Consider the following 19,415-nt stretch of genomic DNA (forward strand, 5'->3'; position numbering starts at 1 on the left):
ATTGTATTGTTAAACGTTAATTCTAATAACTCGTAGACTGACATGTCTGTCAACGGTATTAGAATATTAAAAAAAAATTATATTATTTTATAAACAAAGTAAATAACATTTAGAAAACAAATATGTATTTTCTTTTAAAAATAAACCTAACCAAAAATCCCTTAAATATAATTAACAAAAATATAGCAAATGTTATCTCTAAAAAGCAGCAATAAAATCTAAATAAATAATAAAATAATAGGTTTTTTTGAATATAGGGCAGCTTATAAATATGTAGTGTTATTTTTAAATTATGACGTTTTGTTTGTTGTTAATTTTCTATATGGCTGATAATTTCAATTTCACCATCATAAATTAAAATAAAAACATAAAAATAGAAATGAACAAAATTGTTTTTAAAACTAAATTTTGTTCAATGTATTGCAATGTTTTATATTAATATAATTTTATTTAATACGCTGATTAAGATAAAATAAAAGTTTATTTATCGTATTGAGGTTGTTTTTTTTAGCAATTTGTAATTGATATTTCAAGGTACTGCAAACGATTTCAGAATCTTAATGGCTGGTTATTCATTCATAAAATCTAAGTAGTTTAAAAATTAACTGTTTTGATTGTAAAAGAAATATTGTTTTATTTTATTTAAATATGAATCACAAACTTATGATTGACACAAAATAAGCAAACTTCAAGCTAAATTTGGATTGTCAAAAGATTATTCAAAGACCAAACTTGGACAAGAAGTGAATTGCGATTGAAGATTGGGAAAAGATTAACGATTGAAGCTAAAAAGCTAAACTTAGACGATACAAAACTCCCTGATTAAAGTTAAACTTTCATACGAAACGAAATTTAAAGTATAACAAGTAAGAGAGCTATTTTCTTATATACCCTTATATACAGGAAAGTTGATTTCAAAACACAGACGGACAGACGGACATGGCTATATCGACTCCGCTATCTATAATGATCCAGAATATATATACATATATACTTTGTGGGGTCGCAAATGAAAAATGTAGAAATTACAAACGGAATGAGAACGGAATTACAAACGGAAAAACAAACGGAATGACCTTGCCACTCATGGTGAAGGGTATAAAAAGAGTATTAAATGATTGATGCTAAGCATGGAGAATAATCATAGAATGAGGTGTATGATTGGCGCTAAACTTGGCGAAAAAAGCGACATACTGATACTATAAAATATCTGCGATTAAAGAAATTCTCGGACTATAAATATACCTTCGATTGCAGTTAAACTTGGACCTACGATTAACACTAAACTTGGAGTACAACAATAGCTATATTTTCTAAACTTGCGAGTATAGTCTTTTGTAGACCTACAAATAAAATGTCCTACAATTAAAGCAGAACTGAAAGGCCCATGATTGAAGCTATACTTGGAATATTAGTAGAACTACAGTTAAAGCTACTCTTGGAGTTTTAAAAGACCTACCATTGAAAGAGAACTTGGAGTATGAAAAGATCGGTAATTAAAGCCAAGCTACGAGTAAGAAAAAATACTAATAAAATATGGAGTATTAATAGACCTAAGATTGAAACAGAACTTGGAGTAATAAAAAACTGACAATTGAAGCTAAACTAAGAGTCTGAAAATACCTATGATTGAAGCTATACTTGGAGCATGAATAGGCGTATGATGGAAACTAAACTGCGAGTATAAATAGACCTAAAATAAATACATCTACGATTGAAGTTAAACTTGGGTTTTAAAACGGCGTACTGAGTAAGCATAACTAGAGTTATGAAATAAACTACCATTGAAGCATAACTTGAAATATGAAGGGTCCTACGATTGATGCTAAACTTGGACTCTTAATAGAAATGCAATTGTAGGCTAGACAAGACATAAAACCAGAGAAAAAATCTAGTTGTACATATTTACCATAACCATTTCAACATTTTTACAAGTTTTTTTTTAACAATATTATGGTCACAGTAATTATGTATATGATTGCGGTAACCATAATATGTTTAAGTTACCATTTACATGATTATCTAAATTATATCTATATTATTATAAAAAATAGATATATGTTTATGGCAATCATGTTCATAATGAATATGTTGTTCTCAGAATATGATATCACCATAAACCGAGAACAACACAATATGGTGAAGTGTTACATCATTAAAATGGTTGCCACAAACATATACTGGATTACTACAATCATATGTATGCTACCTACAATCATGTGAATAGTAACTTAAACAAATTATGGTTACCGCAATCATTTACATAATTACAGTGACCATAATATTGTTACAACTATAAATTTGTACAACTATAAATTTTCTCTGTTTGAACGATTGTACTCAATAAATTAATTAATAAAACCCAATAACAAATAACTAATTTCACTCGCAAAACCTAAAGATAAACTTACTACACACACCCCCAAGCCTTGGAATAGGGTTGAAACAAAAAAAAAAGTCCGCATAAATCTCCAAGAAAATATGTTATACTCACATGTCATCGTATGTCTCTGAATGCATTTGGACATTTGCAAACTAAATTTTAATAAAACAATGAATATGAGATCGTAGCCATATTCATTCTATATAAAATACATTAGTTTGTGCATGGGGCTGTATGCAAAGCGAGAATATGTAGACCAAAACAACTTCCGGTGATAAAACAACAAATTCAAAAGAAACAAAACACAATACAAAAAAAGTTAAATAAAAAAAAAATTAAATAAATTTGGTCTGGTTAAAGTGATTGTTTTTTCTAAATTTTATTTAGTGTATGTAAATTTAGTTTTGAATCAAAATAAAAAAAAACGAAAATTGCTGAAACTTGATAAATTTATATCAGTCACATCGCACACTCTCTCAATCACTTGCTCACTTACTCATTCATTCATTATTTCGTTGATTCTTGTGATGGATGGGATGAGATGGTACGTTTTCGAATATTTACTATTCTATACCTACATGTCGTTAATGCAGATTTATAATCATTTAAAAAATACTTTTTGTTTGTGTAAACTTTTATGAATGCAATCGAAATAACCTTGATGACAATTTACAACAACACAGCCAACAATAAATGCAGCAGCAAAATAGTTCTTAGCGAGTTTAAATGTGATTTAAATGATAAATTACTGGCATATTTTTGTGGCTGTAACAAGTGGAAATAAATTTGCATATGAGCAGAAATGAAAACATGTGAAAATAAATACAGATTTGAATGAAAATTTAGGTTTATTAAGATTTATTTATATTTGTACACATTTTCAAATTACTATAACTGCTCTATACCTATTCTATTTATCAAATTGTTTTGTTGCGTTTTTTTTTCTCTTGCAAAACAAAAGAATTTTATTTATTTAAATTATAATTTTCTATTATCTTATCTGCTGCAGTAGTTATCTTTGATTCAAGAATACATAAATAACAAATAATTACACTTGAAGAAAATTTTAGTTGTAAAATGCATACAAATTTGGAAACATAAATTAAAAGTTGAATTAATAGTTTTATATATACGATTAAAGCTAAACTTTAATTTGGAGTATAACAAGACCTATGATTGAAGCTAATCTTGGAATATTAAAACTTAAGATTAAAACGAAAAAAATACCAAGTATAAGCTAAACTTGGAATATAATAATAAATACTATTGAAGCTTAACTTGGTATATGTAAGGACCTTTGATTGAAGTTAAACTTGGACTAGGAAAAGACCTACAATTTTGGTGAAAAAAAAATTCGGGTTAAAAAATATTTTTTCCGATTTTGACCCATTGTAGGTCCAACTTACTATGGTCTTATATACGTCGTTGCACAGGTCTTTGAAATATCAATCATTAGATATCCATATTGTCTATATTAATGATTTAGTAATCCAGATATGGGTCAAAAATAGGTCAAAAATCGAGGTTGTCCTGGTTTTTTCCTTATATCTAAGCCATTTGTGGACCGATTATCTCGATTTTAAATAGCAACCGAGCCGGAAAAATTTCGGAAATTTGGGGGCTTCAGAAAGTTGATTTCAACACACAGACGGACATACAGACATGGCTATATCGACTCCGCTATCTATAACGATTCAGAATATATATACTTTGTGGGGTCGCAAATGAAAAATGTAGAAATTACAAACGGAATGACAAACTTATATATACCCTTGCCACTCATGGTGAAGGGTATACAAAGATATACGTTTAAAGCTAAACTTGGAGTTTCAATAGATATAAGATTTAAGCTAAACTTGGAATATAAAAAGATTTATAATTGAACTAAATTTAGATTAAAAATATCTTCGAGAGGAGCTAAACTTGGAGTATAAAAAGTCCTACGATTCAAGTATAAGAAGACAACAGAATTAAATAGTCACTCAGTGTTTTTTTTATAAACGTTTATAAATTCGCAGAAATACAAACACACTTTATAATGTACACGAATTCACTTGAAAAATAGAGCACACTTTAAGGCACTGAGTTGATGTTTATTCGAAAAGCGTCTCTGATAAACTCACTAACGACTGCAACCTCTGCCACTATTTATAACACTGCCATCTGCATTCTAGATTGTTTTTTAACTGTCAAAGCTCGTATATTCGAAGCCTAGAGCTTTCGAATACACACGCCATCTCTGGTGAACTTTCTACAATGTTCTTTAACTGTCAAAACTCGAATATTCGAATTCGAATATACGAGTCGCAGCAAACATTCAGCGTTGCCATACTTACCATCAATGATCAACTTAAAGCTTTTATTTAATGTTAATAATGCCCATAGATATGTTACAGTTTGAGAGGCACTGCTTTCAAATAGCATTATGCATATTTAAATCAGCCGTTAAAATCGTTATATTTGAATTCAAGTTTCGTAACAATATTATAGTTTAAACAACAAAGTATTTTTTGCTACGAAAATGTCGAATTTTGTGATGATTTTGACACAGAAGACAAAGATCGCCAGCCAAAATTGTTTGAAGACCAAGAATTTGAAGCAATTATCTATGAAGATTGTTGTCAAACTCAATAAGAGCATGCAAAACATTGGAAGCTACTCAATCAGCAGTTTCAAAAATTTTGCAAGCAGCTGGATTCACCCAATAGTAGGGAAATTTGGTACCATACGAATTAAAGCTGAGAGACCTTGAATGTTTTTTTGTATGTCTGAAATGCTGCTTCAACGCTATAATAGGAAATCATTTTTGCACCGAATCATTACTTGCGATGAAAAATAGATCCATTACGATAACCCGAAGCGTAAGAGATCGTGTGTGAAGCCGAATCTACACCAAAGCCAAATATCCATGGCGTTAAGGAAATTATCTGTATTTGGTGGTAGCAAAAGGTTCCTAAATATTATAGGCTGCTGAAATGTGCAACTGATTCGTTTGAAACGAGCATTGGCCGAAGAATGCCCAAAATATGCGACCAGACATGAAATCGTAATATTCTATCATGACAACGCTAATTCACATATTGCAATACCAGTTAAAAAGTATTTAGAAAGAAGTGGTTGGGAAGTTTTGCCTCACTCGCCTTATAGTCCAGACCTTGCCTCGTCCGACTACTATTTCTTAGAATGCAGAACGCTTTTTCTAGGAAACGCTTCACATCAGAACAGAGTATCCAAAATTGGTTTGATTAGTTTTTGTCATCAAAATATGCGCATTTCTTTTGGATCGGAATCCATATGTTCCAAGAAATATAGGAAAAGGTCATATCTAACAATGGCCAATACTTTGAATAAATTTACATAGATTGTACAAATGTTTAAAAATAAAAGCTAAAAAATTGAAAAAATTATGCTAAACTTGAAGTATACAAAAACCTTTGATTAAAGTTAATCTTGGAGTATAAAAAGACTTACGATTCAAGCTAAACTTTGATGAAATAAATAACTATTATTGAAACTAAACTTAAATTCTAAAATTTTTCTTAAATTTACTAATTTATACGAAAATCTTCCCTTACATCTAACGGAACGATAACAAATCTCCCAAATATTCCTTTGGCGTAATAGTATTTCGATTCTTTATTTTATAATTTTATTTCATTTCTCAGATTTCTAAATAAAACAAATTTTGTTTTCTTAGAATTCTGACGTAATAAAAAGGTAGCTAGTAAATTAAAACGGAAAAATATGCCAAGTTTTCTCTTATTTTTTTAGGTATTATGTATTCAAACTATTCAAATAGAGTAGAAATATTTACAGATTTATATATATGTAGGTATAAATTAATTCGTATTCAATTTAGATTCATTGGCATTATTTTGGGTACTTTTTTTTAACTAAGCTGAGTAATGAATTCATAGACTGTGCTACGAACAGACTTCAGAGAAAAGGTTCAATTGCGCATTTAGCATAAAATTTAGCTTAAAATTTGTTGATGGAAAATCTGTGAAATTGAATATTTTAGAAATTCATAGGACATTTTATACAAGGCCTAGTTTTTATCATCGTTAAACTTAATCGTTTACTGTTTTTTTAGTTTTGGCGTACAACTATGATCAGCTAAACCAAAGTAACTACAAATCTAAGTTTAACTTAATGATCACATAAAAACAAAATATTTCCATTAGAAAATTATTCAATACTTTTAATATCGATATTATTTGAAAAGTTTTAATTCTCTTTCTTTTTTAAAAATTCTTTATTTAAAACGTAACAACTTAATCAACACATTCCTCAAAGATTCTGACCTCGTACTTATAAGCTTCTTGACGTTACGTCTGTCTGTCTGACTGATTGTGTTGTGCTTGAGGAATACACGAACGAATGTACGAGTGAATGACTGATTGACGGCATGCGTGAATATTGTTCTATTACAATGATAAAGAGTGGAATATAAAACGATTACAACAATTGTATGTATTTCACTGATGAATATGAATGAGTGAGAGTTCTTACAATATTCTCTAATAATAATGTTGTATGTATGATATTTGTAGTAATCAAAAGGTGTCAGATTAAAAAAAAAGAATTCTATTTGCAGTAATTACCAATAATTATGAGGAAAATAAAAATGTGCTTTCTTGAATTTTGTGTTACAAATTATATTTAGAGGTACCCACCTCTACTAAGATGGGGGTATATTGTTTTTTATATATATATTTATCGTAGACCCACAAAAGTATATATAGTCCTTCTAAAATTCTATGACAATCTAGCTATGTCCGTCCGTCTTACCGTCTGTTATACTCACGATAGGCCCTCGAGGGAATTACTTAAGGGGATGAAATGTTTCGTATTGAAAATGGGCAAAATCGGTCAAGTATAACCAAAGTTATAGAACAAAATGTCAGCCACCTCCCAAAAATTATAGTTTTAAAAGTTTTTTTTTGAATTTTCTTAAAATATATTGCAGAAAATACACGTTATTCTCTTTTAAATTATAAGAGTCGGTCAGTGATTAATCTTAGCATCGATACAAATGTATTCCCTCTCTATTATACATAAAAGTTATAACAATCTTACTTGTTTAAACATTAATTTAATTGATAACGTTTCGGCAACACAAATTTAATTGATAACTTAACGATACAATAATTATATTTAGTTTATTAATGCAGTCAAAATATTCTTTAATCTCTAAAACCTAAAAACTCCAGATAACTCTTTAAAAGATAAAATTATTATGATTTAAACATCTCTTTTGTTCTCTCTTCACACATTTGTCACGCATAAAAATTATTATTTTATGGTTTAAAATTTGATAATTTTTTATAATTTTTATTATTATTATTGCAAATCTTAAAGTAAAGAGTTCTTTCTTGTAAAACTTGCATTGTAAAGACCCGCTGGTTTTTCATACATACGATTTATTCTGGGTTTTTATGGCGAACATTTTTATTGAATGAATAGCCCACGCTTTTACAAACATACCGAACCATACATAAAGATACATACATACAAGCATTCAAGTACTGGTAGTTTTTAGTATTAGAGAACCCAACATACAATCTAAAAACAATATATGTATTATTGTATATAAAACATTCTAGATACAATATGAACTCATAAACTGGTTGATAAACACCCACTAGTGCAATATACAAAAAATTACAAAAAAACTAAGTGCGAGTACTAGTACTTATAATCCATGCCACAATCATATTTATTATGCATTTAGAAGTTTAAACAAAAAACATGCGATAACTTTAAATAAAAGAAATAAAAAATAACAAACATACGAAAATATCTACTAAAGATTTTTGGAATAAATATTGTTTATTCTTATAAATTTTTGGAATTACTTTTCGATTGTAGAATCACATACCGCAAAACGGTTTTAAGATATATACATTAGAGTGCTCCAAAAAAATAAAATTGCGAATTTTGACCGTCCCCCCCTCTAGAATTGTTCTATGTATTGTAGAAACACGTTGTGTAAAATATTTGGATGATAGGATAACGTTAACTGGTGGCGCAACGACGCTGAAGTTTTGAGGTGCATTTACAAGGGGAAAATATGCAATTTTTTTCAGTTTTTGTAAAAATTTTGCCATTAAATAATGACTTTTACAATTTAATTTAAAAGAATCGAAATGTGTACGTAATTGTCGTTATAATAAGATATAAAAGACAAAAATTGGTGAAAAAATGTTAAAGTTATTAAAAAATCGCCAGGCCATTAACGTGTCTCAGGCCACTAGAACAAGAAATTTATGAACAAAATTAACATATTTTGAGAAATATTAAAATAAAAGCTCATTTTTACTTAAAATATATCCATATTTACTTGTATATGAGTTTTTGTCCTCGTAGGATACCGTTAACCTATTCGCAGGTATGACCAAAAAAATTAAATTTTTTTAACGGCAGTTTCAAAACTCCAATTTCAAATTTTTAAAAATTTTGTTAAACAAATTTCAGAATTTTTTGATCATCACATGGGGATTTATTGAAAACATAACAGAGAATAAAAATGTGAAAAAAGTATGTCAATACCACCTATAGTTTTTCCGTACCTGCGATATAAATTTTGCGATTTTCGAGAAAAACTAATTTTTTGGCCATATTTTGGGGAATGACCAGAATTTCCTTACTGTAATGATTTTTAAGTAAAAGCTATTCAGAATAATATAGTCCAGGTAATTTTAAATATAGTCTGAAAGTTTTACTAAAATTGGAAAACTTTAACCCTTTAATCGTGAAGGTCAAAGGTCAATTTTTTCAATATTTGGAATTTCTCATGGAAAGATAGCGAAATATTATATATTTTTGGGCCGATTTTGATGAAACTTAAGAAAAATATAAAATGAAGTCTAGTATTCACAATAACAGTACAAAAATGGAAATTAACCCTTAATAGCACTTGGGGTCCAAATGACACTCAACTTTTAAAATCACGAAAAACACATTCATTTTGATATATGTATATTATACATATATCCCACTTGCACAATTGTATTTTAAAATGCATTTCTAGACATTGAAATATAAAGCATTATTGGCTACCGTTACCCCTAAAATACTCTTTCATCTCGATTAAATACCGTTACCCAAATAACTGCAATTACCGTAAAATGTCCCATTAGTTTTAATATTTGGCGATCTTTATAATTCATTTAAGTCAGATAGAAGTTAACGTTACCGCTAAGCTACCGTTACCGAAATAAGCCCAAATATCGTTACTTTCGGAAATGACTTGATCATTCATAATTGGGCCTTTTCGGAAATGCATCACTGCGCTGCATCTGATGCGCAGTACATTCTAAAACGCAAAAGTTGCTAACACTGCAAATATCTTGAGTTCTAAAAAGCAACAGTGAAATAGATGATCCGCAAAAACCCATCAAACAAGCATCACCAAAATGGCTGATGCATCGTCTGCGCATCTTGCATCAGCTGGTTTGCATCAGCATCGCAAACTAATCACAGATGCGCATCAAATGCAGTGCAGTGATGCATTTCCGAAAAGGCCCATTGTCTTATAATAACACTGTTCAACATGGGCATGTTGAGTATCATTTTTGTAGAATAAACTTATAGTCCAGCTGGTCTGAATTTTTTTATCGAAGGTAGCATTATACTAACTGAAAAAAATGTTGTAAGATAATATCTGTGAGAATTCTTATTGGCAGAGTTATATGGGGATAATTTTTGTGGAAGATCTTAACACTCTATTTCCTCTCTTTAAAAAATTCCTTTCAAAAAGGACATTTAAGGATTAAAATATTCTACGAATATTTTTGCCGGAAAATTTCAGTGGAGGTCACCAAAGATACAAAAGTTTTAAATAAAGCCCTTTACGCCATCTCGGGTCTCACATTTTTTAAAAATATCTCCATAAATACAAGTTCCGAATAAGCTGAAATTTAAAATATAAATAGTCCTTAAGGAAATCTACAATAACATCCATACATACATATGTAAGTAATCTCTTTTAGTTCAAGAGATTTTTAGGTTTATTTTTTTTAATTCTGCTCGATCTTTTTTTGGTCTTTTAGATATGGCGGGCGGGCCCACGGAGGTTTGAATTTTTTTAAATATCTATATTTACGATAAAATGTCGAATACATTAAAACTAACTTGCTAACAGTTATCTCATCCCTATAAAAAGTTACAGGCATCCAAATTTGGAACATGAAAAAAATTGCCTTTCAGAATTATAGGGTCGATATTCTGTTCCAATCAAAAAGTCTCAATTTGTTGGACAGTGTGATTAATATCGTGATGAAATTGGACATAAACAATTTTTATATGAACTTAAATCTTTCTACAAACTTTTGTGAGGATCAGTTTATAATCCCTGTATCAGAAAAATATTTTATTGTCAATAAATAATTTATATATCGACGTCGTTTATCCAAATGGTTTATCTGCAGATTTTTTAAAAATGAGTTTTTGATACCAAACTATTCCCTGTGATGCACTTTTCCTATGGTATGAATTTCTGATCAAAATGTTGATTTGTTTGCGACTTATTCACATTTTTTGTTTGGTTTATCTACATAAACACTTTTTTTTGAAGCAAAATGTTTTATCTACAATGTATTTGCGAGATTTACATAGCAGTCGTATATTAAAAATCTGTAGGAACGTAATTATTTTAAAACGAATTCAACTTTTCTGACGAATATTAATACGCAGATTTGAAATATGTTTTCAAAATGTTTCTATCTTCACACAATTTAACAGAAAAAATGTTAGATAATTGGGATGGGAGTTTACATATATTTTATTATTAACTTAGTGTGCATATAGTATGCAAATACATATGGCAACATTTTTGTCCTCAAATTTCATCTTAAGACACACTGCCTAAAGGTTGATTTGCCTATAGGTTTTTATTCCGATGGTTGCGGCTACCAAAATCGGAACCATTTTCTCGCAAATGCTTCGTCTAATTACTCAATAGAAAACAACAAAAATATATTGAGCAAAAATGTCTGGAAAAGGGACACACTCAAATGGAATGTGACAGTGCACATGCAAAAATTGAAAAAAGTTGAAGGACCAATCCATATATTCCTCATGATTATATCAATATAACGAAAGAGGCGAGTAAAAAGAAATAAGCTAATAAATACAAAGTCAGTTTTAATGATGAGTACAAAGATCTTCCAGTACGAATGAAAAAATACCCAGGATATATAGATCCACCAAGAATATCTTCCAATATCCACAAGTAAATGGAAACATCTACAGGAATTGAAATCTATGAAACATAATGAATATCATTCTGTCTATGATAATCTTCATTCAAAATAAATGTAATTAATAAATATTAATAAAAATCCTAACACTAACCATACAGATAATTATTTGGACCTGAAGTAAGGAGTGAGATCGAAAAATTCTTAACACACGTTTTTCATTACATTTTTTAACCCAAGTATTATTTGAATTTTTTTTTGATCAAGTTACCTTTGAAAAACATGTCAGTTATTATGTGTAATGTCAATTATATTAATTTTTTTGTTAATCTGATTAAAATGAGTGACCAGAAAAAAGTGCGTACTGAAATTATTAAATATTTTCAACAAAACCCAACTTGGTCTTACAAAAAGTTGGCCAAGCATACAAAGGTCTGCCGTCAAACTGTTTCCAATGTTATTAAACAGTACCGGGAGAACTTGTCAGTTGATAGAAAACCTGGTTCAGGTAGAAGGAATGGTCCACATGATGTTTCTAAAGCCAAAAAAATAGAACGCATTTTCAAAAGAGCTCCCAACACATCCGGTAGGAAAGCAGCCCGGTTAGCTCAGTGCTCGGACTATTTGGTACGAAAAGTTAAAGCTAATGCAGGTTTAAAAACATACAAGGCTCAAAAAGTTCCTGACAGGAACGCTACTAAAAATTTAGAGGCCAAAAACAGAGCACGGAAATTGAAGTCAAGTTTTATAAAAAAATATTCTTGCTGCATAATGGATGACGAAACGTATGTTCTGGCAGATTTTTCGCAACTTCCAGGTCAAAAATTTTATGTTGCTGATGCTCGAGGGAATGTTGAAGAAAAGTTTAGGACCCAAAAGCAGACAAAATTTCCCAGAAAGTTCTTGGTATGGCAAGCAATATGCAGTTGCGGCAAAAGAAGCCACTCATTTGTTACAACGGGCTCTATAAATACCGAAATTTACATCAAGGAATGTTTACAAAAAAGGCTGCTTCCATTCATAAGACTTCATAATGTGTCCACTTATTTTTGGCCTGACTTGGCATCCTGTCACTATGGCAAACAAGCCCTTGAGTGGTACAAGAACAATAATGTGGTATTTGTACCAAGAGAGGCAAATCCTCCAAACTGCCCGGAGCTAAGGCCAGTGGAGAGATATTGGGCTCTTGTTAAAAGAGAATTGAAGAGTACAAAAAAGGTGTCCAAAAGTGTGGTAGATTTTAAACGGAGATGGACTACATGTTCGAGCAAAGTGACAGAAAGCACTATAAAAACGTTAATGGAAGGGTTTCCGAAAAAGGTTCAAAATTTCATCACTAGTGATTAAAACTATAAAAATAATTTTTTTTGTAAATTGTAATAATAATTTCAATCAAATAAAAAAAAAATTAAAGCTGTAAGTTTAGTGGTTTCTTTTTTATAAACATATATGTATGTTAAGAATTTTTCGATCTCACTCCTTAAGTTCTTCTTCTATTTTTCTTAATCCTAAAATAATTTAAAAGTGAAAAACAACAGTATTTAAATTTAAAATTTTTTCAAACAAAATGGTTTTCTACTCATTTTAATATTAACATCGAAAATTTTATAAGACAAAATGGTTTATCTACCGTTAAAATGAATAAATTATTTTATAATTTATATTTTACGGAATTAGTAGAAGCCTATCAATCATATTGTGGAAGATCGACTTGTTAAATACTCACTAGTTAGGGAATTAAACAGTTTTTTGCTTCTCCTGAACAATCAGGTTTTTGCAGATAAACCATTTTGGATAAATGCCGTCGATATATTTATGTTGTATATGGGGGATTTTATGTCATGTAAACCAACTTCTGAAATTGATGTCTTCCGATCGGGATGAAATTTGCATCTTATGGTATAGCTATCGACTCAGAATCTCTTTCTGAGTCGATTAAACGATGTCCGTCCGCCTGGCTGTCCTTTTGAAGATATTACGATAAAACTTGGTACATACATTGGTTTTAGCTCTAGTCCCCATAAAAATTTCCTCCCGAAATTGGACTTTATCGTTAAACAGTTAATTTATATAGGTATCTACACGAAATTCGCTTCAAATAAGTTTTATATATACGGAAGTCATGTCACGTAATTTTATGATGATCGCTACGTAATTAATCATAATTTCAATATTAGACCCGCTTCCGAAAATGTTGGTACCCACATAAAATTCTACAGAAAAAAGTTTCATATCGACATTAATCACACGACCTAAAGTTATTAGTCATAACTTTTAATAAGTCCAAAATATTAAATAAAAAAAATGGTTTTACTCATTTACTTAGTGTAGGGTATTATATGGTTGACTGATCGTTCTTTCTAACTTTTTTTTTGTTGTTTGTCTTTCTGTAATCTACAATAATATTAAAGAATAAATATTTTTCAAGCCCTGTCAACTCCAGCATTATTTACAATCATGTTTATTATTTGCAAATAATCGATTAATTGTTTATTTTAACAATTATGAGTTTCATTTTTCTTTTTTGTTTTTATTGTTTTAAACATTGTATATAGAAACTAAGAATAAATGAAGATGTAAAAAATGTGTGAGAGATTGTTTACACTTACATTAAACAAAAAAGTAATTTTACCGCCATTTCCAAATAGCAATTCATTCATAAAAATTATTTTCAATTCATCAAAAAAATAGAGTGATGCACCCAAAAAACGTAAAAAATACAAAAAATCTTAATGGCTAAATACTTAGTAAAGGTAAAAGACAAATATTTCAGGCCTATCAAACCAAACTCTTCAACAGTTTAACATTATTCATTCATTATTTTCATTGAAGTCTAGGTATCCGTCCGTCTGTCCGTCTGTATGTAAATATTGAAATAATGCCAACAATTTTGTCAAAAAGTTACTAGTTTTATTTCATTTCCTCGAGTGTAAGCAAGTATTTACATAGTACGAGTAATATTGTATTGAATTTGATGACTTCAAAGGTAACCGGGGATGCACTATTTTTAGTTTATTTTGTACATATGTATATGATCTTTATTACCTTTTATTGTTAATTTTTTGTTTTAATTCTGTTTTTATCTTTTGCCGCTTTATAACGCATCTTTATTGTCAAGATAATGATGATGATCATCATTTTGGTAATGCTAGCGTTTAATCTTTTTGTCTCTAACTATGTGGTACAAACATATTTCATGAGTACGGGTACTTTTTTTTTTTATTTTTTTTGGGTGTTTAAAACTTTTTATGTGTTTTTTGTTTAATGATTTGTTTGTTTTAAAATAAATTTATTTTTGTGGAAATTTCACTAAAATATTTAGCTATTTTATGAGTTTTTTCCAATGAAATTTGTGGAGTTTTTAGTTTATCCTTTTTGTTGAATTTTAAAATATATGACCCACAGAGTGATATTTAAGAAAATATTTAAAGATAAAACAATTTTATTGAGTTCATACAAACAATTATTGTATAAAAGTCGGTTGCAACAACAAATATTTGTACAGTAGACTGAATTCATATTTACATAGATTACCAAGAGGCAGTCTAAAATCTGTCTATAAATTTCGGTAATTTCTTTATAAGTTTTCCAATAAACTTGAACAATTTCTGCCGTTTTCGATTTTTCATCATTTTTTTTAAACAAAAAAATAGCTATTTTCACATAAAAAATATATTTATACCCTACACCACCTTAGTGGGGAGGGTATAATGCGTTTGTGAAGATGTTTGTAACGCCCTGCACAAAGTCTAACACCCACCTTAAAGTATACCGATTGACTTAGAATCACTTTCTGAGTCGATTAAACGATGTCCGTCCGTCCGTCTGGTCGGCTGGCTGGCTGTCCATGTAAACCTTGTGCGCAGAGTACAGGTCGCAATTTTGAAGATATTTCGATGAAATTTGGTACATATTATTTTTTCGGCCCAAGGACAAAGTCTATTGAAACTGGCTGAAATCGGTCCATTATTTCACCTAGCCCCCATACAAATGCCCTCCCGAAATTGAACTTTATCGGTCATATATGTTTAATTTATAAATGTATTTCCACAAATTCCGCTCCAAATAAGTTTTATATATACAAAATTCATTTCACCAAATTTTGTTACGATCGGTCCATAATTAGTCATAGCTCCCATATAGATCCGCTTCCGAAAATCACTTTAACGTGCATAAATCGCTTAAAAATGTTGGTGAACACACAAAATTCAACATAGTTAACTTTCATATTCATGGTGATCGGTCCATAATTGGTCATAGCTCCCATATAAAGCCCACTTCCGAAAATCACCCAAAAATAAAAATTATTGAAATTTTAAAAGAAAAATATTTTTGCTCTTTTACTTAGTGTAGGGTATTATATGGTCGGGCTTGACCAACCATACTTTCTTACTTGTCTTTGCTTCAATTTGTTATTATAACTCCGAAACTATTGAGCCGATTAAAACAAAATATTTAAATGGATTAAAGGATATGTAATCAATTTTCCTAAGTTTACTTTGATAATATTGGACTAACCGTTTATGAGTAATCATTAATAATGTAAAGAAACGTAAAAAAAACAATTTTACATTTTTTTTTAAATTAAAATTTGGACCATATTTGTACTACTGGAACCACCATACATCAAAATTGTGTAGTGGTTTAAAAAGCCTCTAAATTTTTTTCGATTTTGTTGCCCTGTGAAATCGTTATGAAAATAGACTTTGTTTCCAATCAAAAAATTTAATAATTTAAAAAAAAAATGTATTAATTTTTCATAATTTTGTTTTCTTTACAGATGTTGTAACACAATATGGAATTAGCGATTTGTAAAACCGAATTACCATCTAATAAATTTATGTTGCCCACCTCAACATCAGCGGCCTCGTTCTATGACAAACCCCATCATCATCATCACCACCATCAGCATCTGCCAGCAACGGCCCACCTTAATGACATTTTAAATTTCCCCTCAAACTATTTATTTAATAAAAGCTCATCATCATCATCCTCATTAAATACTACAAATAATAATTGTGATAATTTAAATATTTCATCAATTTCAACATCATCGGGTACGACTTCTTCAACTATGCGTTTGAAAAAGAATCGTAAAGTCACATTTTTATCCAATTTAATTGAGGTAAGTTTTAACCTAGTACTTATTCAAGAGTATATTTTACTTATTTCTTATTTAAATTTTTAATTCCTTTTTTTATTGCTGCTTGTTTTCAACTTTTATGTATTATTGTCACGTTTCTCGTATGCATTGCATTTCCATATTATTGACAATAGTGTTAAAAATAACATTTAGACAACAACAACAAAAACAATTTATCTCGTATTCATTTATTTATTGAGTGACTTACTGACTGACTGTCCGTTTTTGTCTATGAAAATTTGCAAATGCGTCGACAAGCATCGTATTGACATCAATAATGTTTGTTAAAGATTTTGAAATTTGCAAAAAAAAAAAAAATGAAAAACTCAATGTCAAATTTTAGAGTTTTTACATGAGGAAACATTATGCGCATAAATATATTTTCAGGGTGTAAATTTGTAAAATATTTTTGAAATAGAGTGTGATATTGAAATTGCAATGAAACATACGAAATTTTGAGTAAAACAATGTGAGTCTCGGGAGTTGAGATCAATATAACGTATGTCAGGAAAGAATTCTTATATTCTATATATTCAATACCACCATTGGTGGGGAGAGTACATATTATGCGTTTGTGCGAATCGTTGTAAAACTAATCGAACAATACTGACTTGAAAGTGCTCCAATCGACTCAGAATCACTTTTATTTAAAGTTGATGTATGTTTTATTGTAACTGGAAATATCTAAAGTCGATATAATCTAAACTTTGCTAAAACTTAAGTTAAAGTATGAAAACAGTTCATATCAATTCACAGTAATTCGAAGACTATTAATTTAAATTTATATCAGTGGTCGGCACTCTTACCCACTATGAGACGGACAAGATCGGTAATTTACTTGTAAACAACACATATTATAAAGATCACAATAAATAGCTGGTCAGCTAACAATAGAAAAATAAAGTATTGTACATAATATATTATTTTAATCCAAGTTCTCTGTATGCCGACCATTGATTTATATGCAGAATCATTAAAATAAACCAAAGACCCCCAAAAAAAAGTGGTCCACAAAATATTCTTGGAAATAAAACTTAAACCAATCAAATATTCCAAAAACGTTTTAAGTATTTCTCTTTAATTATTCGATTGCTGTGACCATTAAAATGGAAAACAGAAAAAAAGTCAAGTAAATAATATATAAAACTAATGTAGTCGTTAAAAAGTCTTGAAATTATGATTTATTTCTGACAAAGATTATCACACATTCATGCCTATGACAAGAGAGCAAGAGAGACAAACGGACAAGAAGAGTCATTAAATACAAAGTGTTAATCGTATTATTGAATACACAGAATTCTTTACAAATATGTATGTTGCAAACGAGGAGTACGTTCTATTCTAAAAGTGTATGCGTTTGCGAGTACGTGAACAAACGTTGAAAAAAAGATTTTTTGTATGTAAATATTTTCAAACTATTTATAAACAATTCTATGATACACTTTTACCCAATTAAATAAATGATCATCATAAAAATAAATAACAACAATAAGAACATGGGGAGAACACAAAAACCTACTAGACTGTCATACAGATTCCAGAGAAACTAACAAAACAAAACGGACAGACGGACGGACGGACGGACAAAAGCATCCAGCAGACACAGCTGTGGGCAAGGAAATAGTTGCACGTAAACGATGACAAATTAGTCTGGATATTGAAGATTGTTATGAAAACGAACTTTGTTGTTTATCGAAAGATTAAATTTTAATATTCTATTGCGCTGGAATTAATGGAAAATTCGGCCTTCCCAGCTACTTGTAGTTGGGATCAAAGTTCAAAAATAAGTCAGTGGTACTGCTCCTTTCTTATTATTCAGACGGTGTTCCAGCGAATCATATATGAGAGTTGTATTCCATTTTCGGTAGGATTTAGGTGGTAGAAATAGTGGAAGATCAGATGGAATCAAGTAGTTCCTACATCGTTTCAGGAAACCGACGCACTTGAATGCTTCTCTCGACAGCGGACATCACACTGTATTCTCCTGCTCAGAACATCAAGAGCGTCTGCTTCCACAATATTTACCCATACATACAGATGTAGCCAGATTATCTGTCGTGCGTCAGCATGTAACATTGAGTGTTGTGATCGTTTAAAACTACTATATTTGCATGATCCAATTCAGAGATTGTCACAAGATCCCGATTAAACGAATAATTCATGTTTTGTCTCATTGCCCTCATAATAAGAATGGTAAATGTTGCTGTCATTTGCAAAAGAATAGATAGGGTGGGAAGTTGGACGTAGAAGAACGGAGCCTTGCGGTAACCCTGAATGGATCTTTTGAATTCTCATTTGATGAGATCGCATATACAACTCGTGTATTACGATATCTGAGAATGCTCGATTAAAATCTAGAGAAGTTATTTCCGACACCATATCTTTTGCTGATGACAGCAACATTTGCTATTGGTGTTCATTCAATTATAAGTCATTTCTTTTGAATAACAGAGTTATGGAGTGAAACTTGAATCCAGCTCTTAGGACAATCTCTGAATAGCATTTAATGCTCTCAATACTTAATTTGTATGTTAAAACAAAAACGCTCGCCAGATCTTCATCTGTATTAATGGTGGATACAAATATTAAGGATTAGGTGTACGAGATACTTCATTCCATCTGAGCTTCCCACTTTTACATCAACTAGATATTACAACTCGTACGTATGTTACTGTGTTTCCAATTT

General features: G+C 30.0%; 1 protein-coding gene across 1 annotated transcript in view; it reads left to right on the forward strand.

The window, feature by feature from the left end:
* Nucleotides 1-19,415, forward strand: part of LOC135953281 (ETS-like protein pointed) — a 103,493-nt gene that overhangs the window by 14,661 nt on the left and 69,417 nt on the right. The window contains exon 2 of the mRNA XM_065503104.1: nucleotides 16,367-16,711. Within this exon, the coding sequence (XP_065359176.1) occupies nucleotides 16,382-16,711 (330 nt within the window). The 5' untranslated portion in view covers nucleotides 16,367-16,381. The remainder of the gene's footprint in view (nucleotides 1-16,366; nucleotides 16,712-19,415) is intronic.

The sequence above is a fragment of the Calliphora vicina genome, chromosome 1 (assembly GCF_958450345.1).
Source record: "Calliphora vicina chromosome 1, idCalVici1.1, whole genome shotgun sequence".
Classification (NCBI taxonomy): domain Eukaryota; kingdom Metazoa; phylum Arthropoda; class Insecta; order Diptera; family Calliphoridae; genus Calliphora; species Calliphora vicina.